Source organism: Glycine soja, chromosome 7 (assembly GCF_004193775.1).
Source record: "Glycine soja cultivar W05 chromosome 7, ASM419377v2, whole genome shotgun sequence".
In the NCBI taxonomy this organism is placed as follows: Eukaryota; Viridiplantae; Streptophyta; class Magnoliopsida; order Fabales; family Fabaceae; genus Glycine; species Glycine soja.
This window is the reverse complement of record NC_041008.1, coordinates 16002248-16023176: the sequence shown is the minus strand read 5'-3', so window position 1 is coordinate 16023176 and position 20929 is coordinate 16002248. Positions and strand designations below refer to the sequence as shown.

At 32.7% G+C, this 20929-nt stretch overlaps 1 protein-coding gene, 1 long non-coding RNA gene and 2 pseudogenes across 2 annotated transcripts; 3 read left to right on the top strand and 1 right to left on the bottom strand.

The window, feature by feature from the left end:
• The first annotated feature begins 1011 nt into the window (after positions 1-1011).
• LOC114418951 (thaumatin-like protein) lies at positions 1012-2755 on the top strand. Its single transcript, XM_028384517.1, has 2 exons — positions 1012-1209; positions 1867-2755. The coding sequence occupies exons 1-2, from the start codon at positions 1149-1151 to the stop codon at positions 2541-2543; spliced, it is 738 nt and encodes a 245-aa protein (XP_028240318.1). The 5' UTR covers positions 1012-1148; the 3' UTR covers positions 2544-2755.
• Positions 2756-4055: 1300 nt separating this feature from the next.
• Positions 4056-6626, top strand: LOC114420417 (annotated as a pseudogene).
• Positions 6627-8555: 1929 nt separating this feature from the next.
• LOC114420416 lies at positions 8556-12807 on the top strand (annotated as a pseudogene).
• A 3095-nt stretch (positions 12808-15902) lies between these two features.
• Positions 15903-20165, bottom strand: LOC114417761. The gene is made up of 7 exons (XR_003667909.1): positions 20021-20165; positions 19761-19837; positions 19513-19588; positions 19259-19344; positions 17209-17286; positions 16913-17100; positions 15903-16253 (listed from the first exon to the last, which is right to left on the bottom strand). It is a non-coding gene; the product is annotated as an uncharacterized LOC114417761 (long non-coding RNA).
• Positions 20166-20929: the final 764 nt, after the last annotated feature.

The window sequence follows — 20929 nt, the reverse complement described above, 5'->3', positions numbered from 1 at the left end:
AAATCTGAAGCAATTAAAAATTATTTAAGAGATCAAAATATTGCATTAAATGAGAAAAGAACCAAAAGTTTATTAATTGAGCACTTCTTATAATGAGGTAAATCTATGTTTGGCAACCCACAAACCTAAATCAAACCAATTCAATTGATCCGAGTGATTAATTGGTTCAAATTTTTTGACAAAATTTTCCAAAACCAAACTAAATCAAATTAATTGATTTTGATTGGTCGATTTTTTTTTTCACTAAACTAAAATTCAATCCGTATACAACTCTAATTTTAAATAGTATTTAAGAAGAATAAATAATTTTTTTAAAATATGAGATACTTGTGTTCTTAGGATTGTCTATATGATTTCTTTAGTCACGTATATATATTGCAATACCACTACTTGTTAAGCTTGACGGTGACAGGATGCAACCCAAATTGTGTTAAACTATACTAATTTATGTGTCACTAAGAATAAAAGAAATCTTAAGCTACAAGAATGAACAAAGTAGAGTTCATAATTACGCTATACTAACTTTGAAAAAAACAAATCATTTTGTACTATACCCCTTTTCCCATTTTAAGATAGAAGCAGATAATGCTGATGTTTAAAGCAAAAATCCTACAGACAATCCTGTACTTCTATAATTTTCCTCACGGAAAAGAATGCCATGTCATTGAAGTTTAAGATGTAAACATTCTCTAATGCAACTAAAGTTCATAACATCATATCACATGGTGTAGTTTTTTTTTTCTTGCTTTATTTTTAAGATGCTGCAAGTTGCGAAATTTGTAGCAACTTGATCCCTCAAAAATACATTCTACAATATTAAATAGAAATATTTTAACCATCTTTTAATAAAACAGTTACTAGAAAAGAAATCTCCAGCTGGAAGCAATGCATATATGCTCCTTTATTATGAAAGAGAAAGTAGAAAGTAAGCAGAGAAAAATAAAGGCAAAAGCTTAATATCGAGGGTGACAGTGGGAAGTTACAAAACCGTTTTGTTTTGTATATAAAAAAGATAGCACTTGGCACGACCTATACTTGAGGGCGAAATATATGGAACTTGGAAGCCACACACACAGTCACTTATGCCTATATAGGTAGTAGCATAACCTCTTGAACTGTGTTGCTATTCAATTCGTTGAGCTCAAACAATGGCAAGAACTTCCTCCATTCTCTTCTACCTGGTTGCCTTTTGCTCCATCATAATCATAGGTAATACTATTTCCTCCTCTTCTATGTCATTGATTCCTTTTCAATATATGTCATGTAGTGTAGTGTATAATTACTGTCATAATTCGTGCATTGAAGATTTAAGAGGAATCATTTGATAATATAATGATTAAAAAATTAAACCACCAACTTTGTACCCAAATATTACCCTCTCTCCTAAATATTCTATAAACAATAAGACTATTTAAGTAATTAATTTTTGAAAGTATTGAATATTAGTAAAGTTCATAGACCAATTTGGGTGTTGTTCTTTTAATATTTGGAGGACTACTTAGTATCAATTTATTTTAAGTCCATAGACTAATACTTATAAGACTATTTAAGTGTTTTTATTTTGCTTTAGGGACCACTTAGGAGAAAGTGTAATACTTTAAAGATGAAATTGATGGTTTACTTTATAATGATCGTAGCTTACATAACAACTAGTATGATACATGTTTAGTTTAGTGAAGATGTGTAAGAAAATGCTCTTACTAGGTGTATCTAAGAATCTCTTGTCAATGATCAAATGCTATCTTCCTAAGCATTATTCATCTCGGAGATATAAGGTTAGTTGACAAAAAAAATTAACAAACTAATAATTAACATTTTGTCGATAAAAAAACAGAAGCATTATTCATCTCTTGTTATTTGTTGCAGATGGGGCTCAACTCATTCTAGTGAACAACTGTGGGGAAAGTGTATGGCCGGGGATACTTGGCGGTGCAGGGCAGCAAACACCAAAAGATGGTGGAATGCACCTTGGAAGTGGTGAAGAAGTGGTGCTTGATGTGCCAGAGAAGTGGTCAGGAAGAATCTGGGGCAGGCAGGGTTGTAGCTTTGACAATGATGGACATGGTCACTGTCTCACAGGTGATTGCAATGGGATGCTACACTGTAGAGGGCAAGGAGGGGTGCCACCAGCAACAGTGGTTGAAATGACACTTGGATCCTCCTCCTCCCCTTTGCACTTCTATGATGTGAGCCTGGTAGATGGCTTCAACTTGCCCGTTTCGATGAAGCCGGTCGGGGGAGGAGTCGGGTGCGGAGTGGCTTCCTGTGAGGTGGACTTGAATGTTTGCTGTCCATCAGCACTTGAGGTGAAGAGGAATGGCAAGGTTGTGGGGTGCAAGAGTGCTTGCTTGGCTATGCAATCAGCAAAATATTGCTGCACAGGGAGTTATTCTGACCCCAAAACTTGCAAGCCTACCCTTTTTGCTCATCTGTTTAAGGCTATATGTCCTAAGGCTTATAGTTATGCTTATGATGACTCTAGCAGCCTTAACAGATGCAGGGCTCCTAGATATGTTATCACTTTCTGCCCTCCCCCAGTGTGAAGGGATCCAGATGAGAAAATGAAGTTGAAGCTACTGTTGCAGAATTGCTAAGATTATCAGTCATTAGTGAAGAACTGTTTTCTGGATATTTTAGTTTTTATGTGTTTTGTAGTCTTTTTTTCAATTCTTCTTGAATAGTCATTGTTCTATTCTATGTCATCAAGGTAGTTGAAAAGAATAGATTGATATAATAAACAACATTTCACATTTTTGCTCTTACTGTTGATGATGCTTTGACATGTATGAAGTTTAATTAATCAAGTTAACTTAGGAATATTGAGTTGTAAACTAGACATTTTACTTACATTAAAGGGGAAAGCTAGTCTTGGAATCATGTGACCAGTTACTTGCACCCAAAAAAAAAGAGGAATGGAAAATTGTGCAGCATCATTTGCAAGATACATCCAACAAAAACTATGGACAACAACATACCAAAAATGGAAATGAATAAAGAATCTAAGAAGATTAAACTCTTTCCATCTTTTTATCATACAACCAAAAAACTGCAGCATTTCTTTCTATGAAAGTGTCATTAAGATGATAATTCCATCCATAGAAGCTTCAAGCTTTTGCTCATTAGAATTGAAGCTGCTTTGGTGCACTAAAAAATGAGAATCCGATCATGCTGGGTCATGTACAGCTATATGCACCAAAAAATAGTATATCTCTTAGATACGAATGCAAATTAGTCCTCAAGATTTTATCTTTAAGATACGTCTCATGTAAGAAACTGGAAATTCATTGAACATTATCTCCTCTTTATTGGATGCAAAACTTTTGGCATGTCATATGGTATCATTGCTTTCGCCTTTGGTTATTCCATTAGCCTCAATCTACGCAGGGCTTCATGTTGTTATCACTTTACTTTCTTCTCCAGTAAGAGATATGTTTCCCTCATTGATCTGCAAAGATTTTTGATGATTTAAAATTAGGAAAGAAGGAAAAGAAGATCTTCATTATATCATACTACCGTCTTCTTTTCAGGGTATATTTGTTATTAGATATGTCCTAGGTTGTTCCATGTTGGAAAACAGGAATTATTCTTCATCGTGAGAAAATTCTCTGAAGTAGGATGGATTGAAAAGAAGAGAATATTATAGAATAGCATTTCACATTTTTTGCTTTAGTGCTAAAGACGCTTCGCCACATATATAGATTAATCTATTTCAATCAATTGGGATTGGGAACAATTGGTTGCTCGCATTGTACGTTTTAAAGGAATTAGGAAAACAAATCCAATTGCATTTATTACAAGCTAAATGCTACATAATACACACTGCAAACCTGCATATTGTACATTGAAACTTCCAAATGTATAATTTTTATTTTTTTGAATGAGTGTTGAATAAATGGTGCGGTTGAATTAATAGAATTATTTTTGGATAGTAAGTATTGTTTAAATTTTAAACATTATTAGTATTAAATAAAATTAAAAAGGCTTTGCTTATAAAAGTAAATATCCATTAAAAACAAAACTCAACTCTCAAAGCTAGCAATCTTAGCAGAACAAAGATGAGTCACAATGTAGATGATGATGAGTTAGTGAGTGAAATGGAGGAAGCACCCACTTTTGCTTCATCTAGACCAGTCCCCAATGTTCAAGAAATGGTAATGAATGACCCTTTACAGCCAGAAAGATATGTGAGGAGTCAAGAAGATTTTGAGAAAGTCAACCATATGCCTCAGCTTTCATCTGAGGTCCCTGTCATTGATTTAGCACTGCTCTTACGTGGGAACAAGGAGGAGTTGTTGAAATTGGACGTAGCATGCAAAGAGTAGGGTTTCTTTCAGGAAATTTTTCTTCAACAGTATTGCCATTTACATACAAAAGTAGAAAAATGGAAACCTACACAAAGAAGAGCGCTTCTACTACAAAAAAAAGAAAAAAGAAAAAAGACTAATAGGTTCTGCCAGTTCACAGTAATACATTGTCTGTTAGAGAGCATATAAAACCATTCATCTAAACAACTTAAGATTTTAGTATAATTGATCCATAATGTTGGAATTGGAGAGTTTGGCATGGCTTGCCTCAAGCATTCCAGTTTAAATACATGACAACTTTACTTGATGTCAATTGGTTATAAAATAAAGGTATAATATTATATTTTTTGGTTTTTATAGCTGCAACAACTTTGCCTTAGTCCCTATTGTTTAAAACATTCCATTTTGGTTCATATAATTGCAACTTTTAACCATTTTGGTCCTTAGTGACTAAAATCGCCTTAAGCCAATAGATTCAGATCCTTTAAAACTGCTACAAAACTGAATCTGTCTAATTTTTTGGTGTTTTTATAGGATTTGAATGTTAAGGCGTTAAGTGATTTTAGACCATGGGAACCAAAAGAATTAAAAAATTACTATATGGACCAAAATAAGATGTTTTAAACTATACGGACTTATGCAACTAGTAGGAATTAAAGGGATAATAAAACCAAAAATAAAATATAACATAACTTCAGAGCCTATAGCCCACCTTTGTGTATCTCTTGTTGTGGCAGGCATATGTGGAAGGAGTGTGTTGAATCCTAGTTTTCTCCATGCTTCATGCCAAAAGAAATGTTAGAAATATAATATACATAAAACTTTTCATTTATATATCTTTACCTAAATACCTTAATCATTTGGGGTAATTAGTCCATGACATTGACATCCTTGTAAAACTTATGTGTTTGCTTGGTTTTCATCAAATGCTTCATGAGATTGAAATTAATTCTGCAGATAGTAAACCATAGCATCCAAAAGGAACTTCTGCAAGGAATTAAGAATGCAGCATCTGAGTTTTTCAAGCTTCCAACAGAAGAGAAGAACAAGTACGCAATGGCCTCAAACGACATACACGGGCAGGCTTATGTAGTTTCTGAAGAGCAGACAGTTGACTGGTTGGATGCACTACTGTTAATCACGTATAAGAATTCAATTTTGTAATATTTAATATTCAATTTTGTAATATTTAGTTATAAATTACTATTTAAAAATTTACTCGCTACAGGAAGCTTCAATTTTGGCCTAAAAGTTCTGAGGGATTCATGTTGGTACTCCTCACATTTGAAAACTATATGCACATCACAACTTTTGATCAGTTAATGAAATTTATCTAATGATGTAGGGAGATAATAGAGGCATATGCAACTTAAGTTAGACGAGTTGGTGAGGAACTGCTTAGTTCATTGTCTGTGATTATGGGGATGCAAAAGCATGTTTTTCTTGGACTACATAAGGAATCATTTTAAGCTTTACGTGTGAACTATTACCCTCCTTGCACCATGCCTGAGAAAGTACTTGGTTTGAGTCCACACTCTGACACAAGCACCATCACCTTGCTTACACGAGATGATGATGTAACTGGCTTAGAAATTTGACACCAAGGAGGATGGGTGGCAGTTACCCCAATACCAGATGCTCTAGTTGTCAATGTTGGAGATGTAATTGAGGTACTTGAGTTTTTTGTGGGGGATAAATATGTTACTACGTATTAGTTATGGCAAACAGGGTGATGTTTGTTTTTAGTCCCTATTAAAAATCATTTTTTTTAAGTTATTCCTTTATGAACATGTGCATCATATAATTGTCTCTTCTTAGTTTCTCATTTATGGAAATAGGAATCGCACGCAATTCTTATAAATAAAAGACTAACGCAAAATGAAATTTTTTAGAGATTAAAACCAAAAATTAACCAATACATAAGGAATAAAAACATATTTAAATCTATCTTTTGATGCACACAAAAGAACACCAGAAATATAGAAAGATTTAAATTTTGTAGTACCAAAAGATAGAGTCATTTAGTTAACCACACTTTAACGTTTCTTCCTTCTGTAATCATGGCAGATATGGAGTAATGGAAAATACAAGAGTGTAGAACACAGGGCAGTGGCAAATAAGAACAAGAGAAGGATTTCTTGTGCATTATTTTTGTGCCCACAGGATGATGTGGAAGTTGAGCCCCCTTGATCATATGATAGATGCTCAAAACCACCCCAAGTTGTATCAGAAAGTCAGGTATGGAGATTATTTGAGACAATCTATGAAGAGGAAAATGGAGGAAAAAACGCACATCGATGTGGCAAGGATATAGGATTCTGATCTGAAGAAAAAAGATGAATAAGAAAAGAAAAGGCCATGTAAGAAAACTGAGAAAATTAATGAAAGTTCAGAAGTACTCCCTCATGCTGATTTATATCTAGTGCTAATTGTGTTTGTATAATAAGATACTATTATCATGCACATCAACTAAAGTAGTGTCTCTACTCTCTACTAAATGCAAGTCCTTGACAATGAAATTTAGATTTCAGTCTGATCCAACTTGTCTGTAATCTCTTCAGTTATTAATTCCACAAAGCTTGCAATCCTCATCTCAAATTTTCTTGAGAAGCATGATATTTTCCTTCATGAATGAAATTCAAACCAATTTAATCTTTGATTGCAGACTTATATGGAAACTTACATCAATTGAGTTTTAATGTTATCAGTTCCAGCCTCTCCATACATGAGAATTTTTTGTATGGTCCGGGACTACACGTGTCCATGATCCTGGTCAATCTTCACATGATAAATAACAGTTTTTCAATTTATGAGAAAGGGTTAGTAAAATTCGATTATAGTGTCACATGGAGATTGACTCTGACTAGGGGTGGGAATAGGTCAGGCCGGCTTACAGGGGCCTACAACCTGGCCTACATAAAGTCTGACCTGAACTGACCTATTTAATTAAAATGTTAGACTCAGACTTTTTTAAAAGCCTATTAAATTAAATAGACCAGGTTTAGGCTTGTTAAAAAGTCTGATAGGCCGACCTATATATATATATATTTATATTATTTTTTGGTACAAATTTATACTTATATTATTTTTTGGGTATAATTAATTTTTTTTTTGAAACCAACATACTTTGATTACACATTACAGCTCCATAACTTCCATTCTTATGATCAAGTAAGACTTTAATTATAATTTAGGTATGAGTCATGTGCCCCTTTATATTACTCCTTATTTTTATTGCCTTTCCTATTCTGATTAACGTTTTCTTTTCCATTAACTTTCCTATTACGTTTTTTTACCCCAAAACAAACAAATATAAAAAGGCTTTTAAAAAGGTTATCAGGTCACACTAGGCTTTTAAAAAGGCCAGGCCAAGTCAAAATAAAAGTCTTTGATAGGTTATAGGTCAGATTCAGGCCTCAAAAATTCATCGTAGACTAGGCTCAGGTCTTTTAAAGTCTAGTCTGGCCTGACCTATTCCCACCCTTAACTGTGACTATTAACATGTATTCTCGGACCATATTATAATTTCTCTTCCAAACATGTGACTATGAACATCTTTGACACTAACAGTGTCAAGTTTGATTTATGTGATATCTTTCATAGTTTGTCATGTGTCATTGAGTTGATCAAACTAGTGTAAAAAATTGACAGAAAGATCAATTTAATGTAACTAAAAAACTTTGTAAGGGACCAAAGTGAAACGTTTTAAAATTAGGACACCAAATTGAAACCTAAATATAGATAAGAGACAAGAATTCTAATTTAGCCAAAGAGAAAAAAAAAAAGATAAAGAGAGTGATAAATGTGATAAGTAATATATTGGTAGAAAGAAATAGGAAAAAGATGAGATAGCAGAGACTCTGAACGTACTACTGTGATAACCCATGACTAAAACATGTTAGAATCGAAAGGATTATTTTCCTTTCTCTCATACCTTGAGTTTGTACGTAAAACAACTTCCTGTATCAACCAATGAATAAAAAGGCTTTGCTTGTAAAAGTAAAAATATCCATTAGAAACAAAAGCTCAACTATCAAAAACAAGTTGACAATAAACTAATCACCACAAAAGACAAGTTAACAATAAACTAATCTCCACCAAAGACACGTTGACCATAAACTAATCCCACTGATGAATGGCTTTGCTGATAAAGGTAAATATCCATTAGGAACAAAACTAACTCTCAAAGCTAGCAATCTAAGCAGAACAATAATGAGTCTCAATGTAGATGAAGAAGATTTACTGACTGAAATGGAGGAAGCACTCACTTCTTCTCCATTTATACCATTAGAAAATGTTCAAGAAGTGGCAAGGAATAGTCCTTTGCAGGTTCCTAAAAGATATGTGACGTGTAACATTCCATTTTTCGTAAGTCAATTTAATTTTTTTTTAAATAACTAGAGTTTTAGAAAAATGATCAGGTTTTTATAAATAAATAAATAATGAGAAATAATGATTTGAAGGGAAAAAAAAGACATTTGATTTATTCATTTGATAAGGAATAAAATAAAGTTTCTTTTTTTTTATAAAATAATAAAAATAAATATTTAGAGTAAATAATAGGTCGTGAATATCCCTAACTATAAATAACAACATGTTAGGTCAGTTTTCAGACTGACTCCTTAGCTTCCTTTGTTTCTCAATTTCGTTTTTTCTCTCTTCTTTTTTCAAAACTCTTTCTTTTTCCTGTAGCCCATCAAACCTGTCTCAGAAAAATCACGATCTCAGACTCATTCACCGTTGGATCGTCAGGAAATTTGATCACCACGTTCACAACCCAATTCCGAGCATTCTCACCGTTGGGAATTTTGATATCATGTTTGAGCTGAGAAAAATACCTTTTTGCATTGTAGCCTTTTTCTTTCCTGTAAAAACCCACAGCTGCCTTGATAAAACTACAATCCTTGTCTCGTTAACCATTAGATTGTAGTGAAATTTGGATATGTTGTTCAAAATTCAATTTCGGACGCTTTCACCATTGGGATTTGCAAGATAATGTTTGTGGAGGAAGAAAAAGGAATCGTATGAAGATAATACAAATGGAGGCTTCAATCCCTTATCTGTCTCTCTGACGTTTGGGAACTCTATCGGAGCAGTCGAAGGAAAAAACTGGAGGAATCTCAAGGAACCGCTAGAGATGCTGCTACTGCTGGCTGAAGACACATTAGCCCGCTTAGAGGTAAGGGATGAGTTATTCACAATTGAGGATTAGTAAGAACATGTGTAGGGATCCTTAGAGATATCAATTGGAATGAGTTTTGGGGTGTTTTTACAATTTTCATTTTATCCTTATAATTATTACAGTGAATTATATTTGTTTGATGAATCAGTTGATGTCCCAATGAGAAATGGCTGTGAGATTGATGTGTTCTTGTGTTGAGTGTGAACCCCTTAGAAAAATTAAGCTCTTTTTATTAACGAAAATTATATTTTAAATAATATTATTCAATGACTTATTTTATACAAATTATTATCTTGTTCTAATTTTTCTACAACGATGATCAACATGTTATGTGTATATAATTATTGTAATATTAGAATAATAAATTAAAGAAAATTGTAAGGTTAATGCCTAGTGGTAATTTCTTTTGATGTAATATTAAATTGTTATAGAAATCCTTTGATTAAAAACAATGTAGTTTAATTTACTATATACATATACATATATATGTTTTGTATCATGCAAATATTATTATTGTGTGATGTGTATGAGTTATAAGGTGTAATAAGTTATTATAATGGTATTATAATATTATCGTGAAGATTGAGTAGTATAAAATTGAATGTGTCAATTTGCGAGATACATGTAAAAAATGAGATGATTGATGTGATATTATGAGATGTTAAATTGTGGGCATGATATTTGATTGTGAATAAGTGTGTGTGTTTGACACTTGATGTGACAATAATTATATTGTGAGCTATGAATTATAGAATAATCCGACCAGTGTTATCTTGAGAAAAGCGTTGATGCGCAGTGTTTAAGAAAAAGTGTATGTTTCCTATTCAGGAACCAGTGTTAAATTGTAGCGCAATGTGTTAAACGTGTTTGAAACACGAGTGGGAGGTCATGGATATTGTATAATTCATGAACAGTGCTTATAAATGAAATATGTGATAAATTGTGGAATAATATGTTGCCTTGAGATTATAATATTGTTATTGAGATTGAGTAAAAGTGTAAAGTAGAACAAGTGTTGAATTGTGAGATACATAAAAACATGTGATGGTGGATTGTGACATTATGAGATGTGAAATTGTGAATGAGTTTTGGTTGTGAATAAGTGTGTGATTAACTCTTGATGTGACATTATTTGTGTTGTAAGTTGTGAATTGTACAATAACCCGACCAGTGTTATCTTGAGAAAAGTTTAAATGCGCAGCGTTAAAGATAAAGTGTAGGTTTCCTATTTAGGAACCAGTGTTAAAGAGAAAGTGTAGGTTTCCTATATAGGAACCAGTATTAAATTGTAGCGCAATATGTTGTACGTGTTTAAAACACGAGTTTGAGGTCGTGAGTATTGTATAATTCACGAGCAGTGTCTGTGTCCTAAAATGATTTTAGGGGTTGGACCTAAATCAGGAGGGAGAGGCACTGACGGACTCTTCGGAGTATAGGCCTTGGGGGTCACCGGGTTTGAGTACTCCTTTAAGCCTATGTTGATCCCATATGGTTGGAGCATTCTCGCAAAACATTGTGACCCTGACTGGTCTCCCTATGATCTTACTTAGTGAGAGTGACCTGACAAACCCATTGTGTGGTGTGCCTTGTTATGTACTCTTAAGCGCCCCAAGGTAGTTTTACACTGACATGGTACCACATTGCATATAGGCTTGAGTCTTAGCATAACTGTCTCATGCGCTTGCTAATTGTTTATTATGAAATTGATGTGTTATTATGTCTTGATCAGAGCATATGATTCTTGTGTAATGTGATTGATGATTGAAAAGTGTGATTGATGGATGAAAAGTGAACTTTGAATGACAAAGTGGTGGAATTACGTGAATTACGTTTAAGTAAGTTTTATTTGGTTTATATGATATATATATATATATATATATATATATATATATATATATATATCTAGTTGTCTTGTTTCTCTATTAGTTATGAATGTGATAACTCACTCCCTGTGTGTTGTTTGTGTTTGGATCCTGTGATGATCTTGAACTTTGTGTTCGGGGGAGCAGATGACTAGGTGAATTGATTTAAGGAATCTTGTGCTGAAGGACGTCGAGACACAACGCTCTGATAGGATGTGGCATTGGGGTATAGGGTTTTATATTAATTGTATGAAGTCTTAGACGGTCTTGCTTAAACCGAGATCACTTTATTATTTATTTGGACAAGTATGAATATGATGTAGAAGAAAGTGAATGTGAGTCTTTTATCCCTTTGAAAGACTTGTATTTACAAATGTAAAAAAAATACTTTTAATTAATATTTGGATTTTTATTCCTTTGTCAGTATATATGTGAGGGGTAGAGGGCGTCACATGACGAGTCACGATGAATTGGAGAATGCCAACTATATGCCTCACACTTCATCTGAGATCCCTGTCATTAATTTAGCACTGCTCTGAAATGGGAACACAGAGGAGTTGTTGAAATTGGAAGTAGCATGCAAGGACTGGGGTTTCTTTCGGGTAATTCTTCATCAACAGAATTAAGTTTGATTTACTTTTTTTAACCAACACCACATATAAATTTTCCTTATATGTCACCCTACTTATTGAATGATTATGAAAGTTCTGAATTTATAAAATAATTGTTGTGAGATACAAAAAAGGACCATTTTAATAGTATTTTATGCTGTGAAGCACCGATACTTCAATTTACTTCACTATCCGTATTCGATATGTGTCTGATACTGATTTTGGATACTTCATTGATACATATCAAATGCTGCATGCTGCATGTTGCATGAGATTTCAATTGGATCTTCGCTTGATTTTCATCAAATTGTTCATGAGATTTCAATTACTTTTGCAGATAGTAAATCATGGTGTGCAAAAGGAACTTATGCAGAAAATGAAGGATGCAACATCTGAGTTTTACAATCTTCCAATAGAAGAGAAGAACAAGTATGCAATGGCCTCAAATGAGATACAAGGATATGGGAAGGGTTATCTAGTTTCTGAGAAGCAGACACTTGACAAATCAGATTCTCTGATGTTACACATTTACCCCACCCGGTACAGGAAGCTTCAATTTTGGCCCAAAACTCCAGAGGGATTCAAGTAGGTACCCTTGACAATTGAAAATTATGTACACGACTTTCGACCAGTTAATGAAATTCATCTACTAATGCAGGGAGATAATAGAGGCATATGCATATGAAATTAGACGAATTGGTGAGGAACTACTTAGTTCATTGTCAATGATTATGGGGATGCAGAAGCATGTTCTTCTTGAATTACATAAAGAATCACGTCAAGCTTTACGTATGAACTATTACCCTCCTTGCAGCACACATGAGCTAGTACTTGGTTTGAGTCCATAGTCTGACTTAAGTATTATCTGTTAGGAATTTTATAATTCCTAATTAATTAATATGAGTTACATATTATATTATAATATTTATATTAGTTATTTGATATGTTTGATATAATTCAATGAGCGGAAACCAGTTGGTCCATTAGGAGATAATGAGAACCCTAATAGGTTAAAACCTTGGTTATTGTTCCCAATACATCAAATCAAGAAACAGTTTTTCCTCTTCCCATCTAAAGAGAAAACAAAGATCCCATAAGAAAGAAGGTGATTTGGTTGAGGAAAGTCATTAAACTAATTGTTCATGATTGCTGTAAGATTCCGCTGCGTATTAATCAAGCTCTGTGGACCCAGATATTCCTTAAAACCTCTTGATGATCTGACCTAATGTGTTTTGATCCTCATTTGATATTTTATAAGGTTTATTAAAAATTTCCAACATTATCATCTTGCTTATGCAAGTTGATGATGTGATTGAGTTAGAAATTCAACACCAAGGAGGATGGGTGCCAATGACCCCAATATCAAATGCTCTAGTTGTCAAAATTAGAGATGTAATTGAGGTACTTGAGTCATCTTTTTAGGCTAAATATGCTTTTAGTTGTTTCAAACATGGTAATGTTTGTTTTAAGTCCCTATAAAAAATCATTTTCTTTTGGTCATTTGTTTATGAAAATATGTTAGGTAATTGTCTTCTTTTAGTTCATCATTTATGAAAATAGGAGACCAAAAGGATATTTAGATAATAAAATCAAACATCACCCAATTTTGCAAAAAAAAAAAAAAAACATATTTAATCCTATCATTTTAGTAAACATAGAGAACATAACGACTTTAAACTTAGGAAATAGTACCAAAACTTAAAAGTCATTTAATTATCCACAGTTCAAGTTTCTTCCTTTTGCAATCATGGCAGATGTGGAGTAATGGCAAATACAAGAGTGTAGAGCACAGAGCAGTGACAAAAAAGAAGAGAAGGATTTCTTATGCATTATTTTTTTGCCCACAACATGATGTGGAAGTTGAGCCCCTTGATCATATGATAGATGCTCAAAACCCCAAGTTGTACCAGAAAGTGAGGTTTGGGGATTATTTGAGACAATCTGTGCAGAGTAAGTTGGAGGGAAAAACACACCTAAATGTGGTAAGGATAGATGATTCTGATTTGAGGATTCAAGATTATAAAGAAAAGAAAGTTTAAAGTACTCCTTCATCCTGATTTGCCAAGTATCAGTTGTGGGTGTTCGCATAATGATAAATGTCATATACATCTGTAGTTGAGTCTGCTCTCTGCTTAATACAAGTCCATGTAAGTGAAATTTAGATTTCATTCTGAATCAACTTATGTAATATCAGCATTTTTATCAATTCCACAAAGCTTGCGATCCTCATCTCAGGTTTTCCTAAGAAGCATGGTATTTTCCTTTATGAATCAAATCCAATCGTGCTTAATGTATCAGTGATTGCAGAATTGTCTTGACACTCACATCAGTTGAGTTGTGATGCTGCCAGTTCCATCCAAGCCTTTCCAACAAGAAATTATTGTATGATTCGAGAATATCAAATATTTTGTGGTTTCAACCAATCTCCACGTGACATGCACATAACTGAGTTTTTCAATTTAGAAGAAATAATAAAATTTGACTATATATCACTTGAAGATTGATCAGAACTATAGATGTGTACTAATTAATCTTGGACCATACAATTATTTCCCCTCCAAATACCCAAGAATCATGTAATACATGGTGATCAATTTTCAGATGATTTTTAAGTTCCCTCAAACACACCACACGCAGCCTAAAACTCTCTCAGGATTTTAGAACCATACGCTGTCGTCCCCCCTGAAAGGTATATCAGAGCCTACTGTTACAAGCTGACACAAATTTCTAAAACCTTCGAGATAAGAAAATCCTAGATGAAAATTAACTATGCTAGAGAATACTCATAAAATCACTGAATTGATAACCTCTTTGGGAACTTTTCCTCCTGGCCATTCCAATCCTTCTTAATGTTTGTCTTGTATAATTAAAGGAAAAACCTATACGTTTATTTCATTGTAGGCTGTGATAAAAAAAATTGGTAAAAACATATTATTTATATAATATTTCTTAAGTTGATAAAAAAATTGTCAAATAATATAATAATTTATAAACTCTATATAACTTTTAAATATAAAAATAATTCAAATATATATAAAAATTTAAATAAAATATATTTTTTTAAAATATTATTTGTGATGAAATAATCACTTGATAATCATATAATTACATTTTGTGACACAAATATAGAGAGCAAGAGGCCAAATATAATTTTAAATTTGTGATGGATTTTGTGAAGAGCATTTTGAGAGAAACATAAATGCATCACAAAATCCCTCATGGAACATTCTATATGTACTAGGGACGGATTTTGGGGTGAACAATGTTAAGATTAAGAGGGACAAATTCCTTCACAAAAAGAAATCTATTTATTTAGTGATGGAGTTTGGACAAAAGTTTTAGAGAAGGAAAATATCCGTCACTAATTTTGTCAAGTAAAGTAAATTTAAATATGTGTTATTCACAAAATTCTACTATCCTTCGCAATGGCGTTACTATCAGTGAGGAAATATAGTCCTTCATCACTAAATTTTAATTTCTAGTAGTGTGGAGTGGTCAAAAAATTGCTACTAATTAAATGCTAATGTTAAGCATATTACAAATGCAATTTTGTGGATTTTAATGAAACTGTTACAAATTGTAATTTAGTTACATTGCCACAAATTATAGATGTAATTAGAAATTGTTTGTCACGTCAACATGTTGTGGTGTGTTGTGAGAAACCCTAGTCATTGCAGACCCTCCTATGCACGTAGCAGCTATCACTTCCCTTCCTCGATCGTGAGACGGTAGAGGAATATGTTCGTGTGGACTTGGTAAAGGTTTAGTCATCATAACTAGACTACGTGGTTTGCTGGAAATCAACGTTCATTAAGCTACAGGAGGTAAAATCTAAATACATGCAAATGCAACTTATGCTCATTCGCATGGATCCGGTGATGGGTAAATTTATGCCGGGGTTGTTTTGATCCACGTTACCCAACAATTTTCCCTTTCAAACTAATTTATTAAAACATTCAATTTGATGTTTCGAACCCAATTAATGTCTAGAGAATATAAATTAAGCTACAATTAACCAATGTTTCACATCAAACATGAAACTTGCCTAGTCGAAAATAAACTAACATCCTTATTACCTCAACTCAAATAAGAAATAAAAGCAACAACAATAAGAACTAACAAAAACATAGAAAGGACAATAATAATGTAGAAGTTTCAAGTCTTATAGTTGTGTTGTTTGAGCTTATTACATACTCTTCTAAAGAAAAGATAACCACAGTTTGCTCCTTAAGCTCAATAGTGCACAGCCTGACTAGAACAAATTAAGATTCTTCTCACCACTTGACAGAATTCACTGTGAGAACATGATAGCAATATACCAATCAATAACATATATGATTTTTATGTTAATAGTGATCGAGAAGTGGTTAAATGAATAATTAGTTATTATATTCCTAGAAGTTTAATGACGATTGGTTTATAGTATTATCTATTCTAATAGAAAATAGTTATTCTTATTAAACTATAGCATGCATGATAATTAAACAAACAAAACATTTATGGTGACAAACAGAAATAAAAATAGTTTTATCTAATTAATCACGGTATTCCACTTTCTCTCTTTACTTTCCACATTACACCTCACTCACATCTCTATTTTTTTTTTTATCTCTAATATGTTTTCCTTTTTCTCATTTATTCTTAAATGCAACATGTGTGCCAAATAAACCAACAAAACATAAATAAATATAATCTTTCCTCATTAATCGACTCTCGTATATCTATAAAACTTTTTTCCTAGGCCTCTCTCTTATCGTCGTTCCTTTTTACTAACAAGTGTTTATTTTCCTATAAAATAAAGTCCTACAAATTAAGACTTAAGTACACGCTTTTTCATTTCTTTTACACACTCAAATTTTTTTGTCACTAGTTTCCTTCTCTGTTTTTTTCATTTTATCCACAACTTGTTCTATCAACAAGACTATATATTATTGAGTATAAAGAGATACTCACGGCCATGGCTCATCACCAACAAGAATCGTATCTCCATCATCATCAGCGTAGAGAACTACCCACTTATTCTTGTTTTGAAGTTGTCCCTTTATGTCAAACATCTTCTCCAATTCATCTACAAGTTGATCATACCCATCCAATGTGGTCAAATTCACAGCACGAACGACTGCAATCCCCTGCATTTGAACCTTTTTGACATGTTTTGAAACAGAACAAAAGGTTTACTTCAATAACCTTTCATACAAGACTATAAAACACCAAGTTTATTTTTTTAGAGAAACAACATAGTCAAGCACCTTAATTGCAACTTCTGGTGCTTTGAGTCTTTTTTGAGGAGGTGCGTCCTCGTCCATATCTGCATATATGTTCGTCTTCTAAAATAGAAAAGATTTTGACGTAAGTTTTTTGTGCCGATAAAAAAAAAAGTTGTGTACAGTTTCTTTGCAATAAAGACTACTTGCTTACAATATGGACCCCTAGAACCAAAATGGCAAGTTAAGACTTCAACAATCGACCTTAGTATGTAATTTTCTAACCATAAAAAGATGAGATGAAAACTTTTCCATCAACTTTCTTATTACAAGTATAACATACCTTCAAAATTTTAGGTTAATTAGCTAGTTGAAAGGGTATAACTCAATTTGGACCCTTGAAACTAAAACTTTAGTCTGTAGGCCTTCTTAGTGACTTTTGTGCATAAATTCTATATGGACCACATATTGAGATTAAACAAAATGCTACTGCAAGTGTAGTCATAAAAAATTCTCTACCAAATTTGAGGTGTTAAGATTTAATATGGCTCAAGTACGTTGTAAAATCAAGTTAAATTGGAGGTCTGTACAACTAACCTATTTTTATACGTAACTTAATTCTATAGTCAATACATCATGTAAGTAAAATGTCTTCCAAGTTTGAACTTAATTAGAAGTCTATGGACCCAATTTAGCAGGTTAATTGTCCTTTATGTTGTTACAAAAGTCACTAACTTATCTATATATTTTCCAAATTGGGAAAGATTTTGAGATGAGATTTTCTTCTACAGTTTCCTAGGAGTAAAGACTATCTAGCTATTTGCTTGCAAAAATTTTACTCATTTGGATTACTGTAGCTCAATTTGAATCCCTAAAACCAAAATAGTAAGTTAAGACTTCAATAATCGGTTTTAGTTTATAACTTTCTAACCAAAAATAATTTTGAGATGAAACCTTTTCCATCAGCTTTCTTTTATCCCAAATATAGTGTGCAATTGAACAAGTAGAACTCAATTTGGACGCTTAACCAAAACGTAAGTCTTTAGGTCTTCTTAGTGACTTTTGTGCAAAAGTTCTAAACCAGAACACATAGTGAGAAGAAACCAAATTAATACTACAGTTTTAAGGGTATATATCTCAATATAGACTCCTTGGTTCCAAATCAAGCTATTTAGACTGCCAAATCACCAAGAAATTGGTATAAAACACAACTTACGCTCGCTGCCATCATTAGGGGTTATGAACCCAAACCCCTTGTGGTCCATAAACCACCTCATCTTCCCATGACTCTCATGTATGTCCATCTTCAAGTCCTTAAAGAATATTAGAATACACCGTAGTTGTGAACTAGTTACCCTTCAAACATTATTCGTCAACATTCATCATTTTGCAACATAATGTTCACAAAATCAAATTTCTTCTATTATCATAAAGTCAAAAGTCCTCTTTACAATTTTTCTCCAACCCAAAACCTAAATAAACATTGTCACTCTCATTTCTCCTTAATTTCCTCAAACAACCGGTTGAGGTTAATAGTGATTCTCCTAATGGGGATATTTATGAGAATCGTGTTTTTTTAAATGTTGCAAAGTGAATAACAAAATTATCTATTTGGGTCATGTAAAAAAATCTATGGAACTCAATCTTAGGGGTTGAGTGATGGAGATGGTCTCTAAATTTATTTTATTCATGATACTAACGCCCAAATTGAAACAATTTAGCAATTTAGAAAATAAAAATCTAACTTATAACTAAAAAATAATAATGACCATTGAAGGCGACAAGTGGCGTCCAAAGAGAACGAAAGAGATAAATATAGAGATGAAAAAAAAGAGCAAGAAGGATATCTAATTAATGTTACGATGTTTGCAAGGGCGGTATCACTCCACAACGATTAGGTTAGGAGTTGAGTGAGGGAGATGGTCTCTAAATTTTTTATATTCATAGTGTTAACATGCAAATTGAAACAATTTAGCAATTCAAAAAATAATAATCTAACTTACAATTAAAAAATAATGACCAATAACGATGACAAATGACACTCAAAGAGAGCGAAAGAGATAAATACAGAGATAGAAAAAAGGAGTGAGGATACCTAATTGGTGCCGACGATGTTTGTAGGGGAGGTAGCACTCCACAATGATTAGGTTAGGGGTTGAGTGAGGGAGATGGTCTCTAAATCTGTTTTATTCATAGTGTTAACATTCAAATTGAAACAATTTAGCAATTCAAAAAATAATAATCTAACTTACAATTAAAAAATAAAAATGACCATTGACAATGACAAATAACGTCCAAAGAGAGCAAAAGAGGTAAATATAGAGATAGAAAAAAAAAGAGCGAGGATACCTAATTGGTGCCACCGATGTTTGCAGGGGAGGTAGCACTCCACAACGATTAGGTTAGGGATTGAGGAAGATGGTCTCTAAATTTGTTTCATTCATAGTGTTAACATGCAAATTGAAACAATTTAGCAATTCAAAAAATAATAATCTAATTTACAATTAAAAAATAATAATGACCATTGACGATGACAACTGACGCCCAAAGAAAGCAAAAGAGATAAATAGAGAGATAGAAAAAACGAGCGAGGATACCTAATTGGTGTCACCGTTTGCAGGGGAGGTAGCAGTCCACAACGATTAGGTTAGGGGTTGAGTGAGGGAGATGGTCTCTAAATTTGTTTCATTCATAGTGTTAACATGCAAATTGAAACAATTTAGCAATTCAAAAAATAATAATCTAACTTACAATTAAAAAATAATAATGAACATTGGCGATAACAAGTGGCATCCAAACATAGCGAAAGAGATAAAAGTAGAGAGAGAAAAAAAAGTGAAAAGGATACTTAATTAACCTCAATGATATTTGCAAGGGCGGTAGCACCCCACAACAATTAGGTTACGCGATGAGTGAGGGAGATTAGGTTAGGGGATGAGTGAGGGAGATGGTCCACGAGGAAAAGAAGAAAACTAAAAAGAAGAGAATTGAAGGAGTTGGACACAATTATGCAACATATTCAGAATTTGTGTTAGCTAGGTTGACATAAAAGTCAATGTTAAGTGTTGCATTTAATATATATTTATTATGTCTTTTATTATACACATTTAAAAGTAGCATTAACTAAGCAACACAACAAGTTTTAAAGTTAAAAAATCAAGATATATATATATATATATATATATATATATATATATATATATATATATATATATATATATATATATATATAGCATTAACGAGGCTTTTGCTTTTCTCTAGTTGCGGGGTATGTCCCGTTTATTGTTGTATCATTTTGGATTTAATATAATTTACATTTTCCCAAAAAAAAAAATACGAGACAATCTAGTGCCAAAATAGAGCATCGGCCTACAAATAAAATAAATACTTTTAAAAAAATAATAATTACTTGATAAAAGATATTAATATGTTTAGAGTAGTTAAATATCTTTTTTGAACAAAAAAGGATTGTGACTTGTACCTAGAATACTCCTAAAAAAAATGTTGTTAATTTAAGAAAAATAAAGTTTCATATCAAGGTTCGTTTATTTAAGGCCTAAAATAAGTTGGCCGACTCTGGCAAAATGTAGCTCTTTGCAGCACTCATGCATGTCTCATTCTGGTACGGTGGAGCAGCATTCTTTTGGATGCATAATATAAAATTACTTTTACCCAATTCTTCTAGACTTTATATCTTCGTCAATTATGTTTTTAATTCGTCAATTATGTTTTAATTTTTTTCTCTGAATATAAAGTTAACTAGTCT

Excerpts from the sequence above, each read along its gene's own strand:
- LOC114418951 (XM_028384517.1), top strand. The coding sequence starts at position 1,149 with ATGGCAAGAACTTCCTCCATTCTCTTCTACCTGGTTGCCTTTTGCTCC. Across the intron at positions 1,210-1,866 it reads TTGCTCCATCATAATCATAG|ATGGGGCTCAACTCATTCTA; the intron begins GTAATACTATTT and ends TATTTGTTGCAG.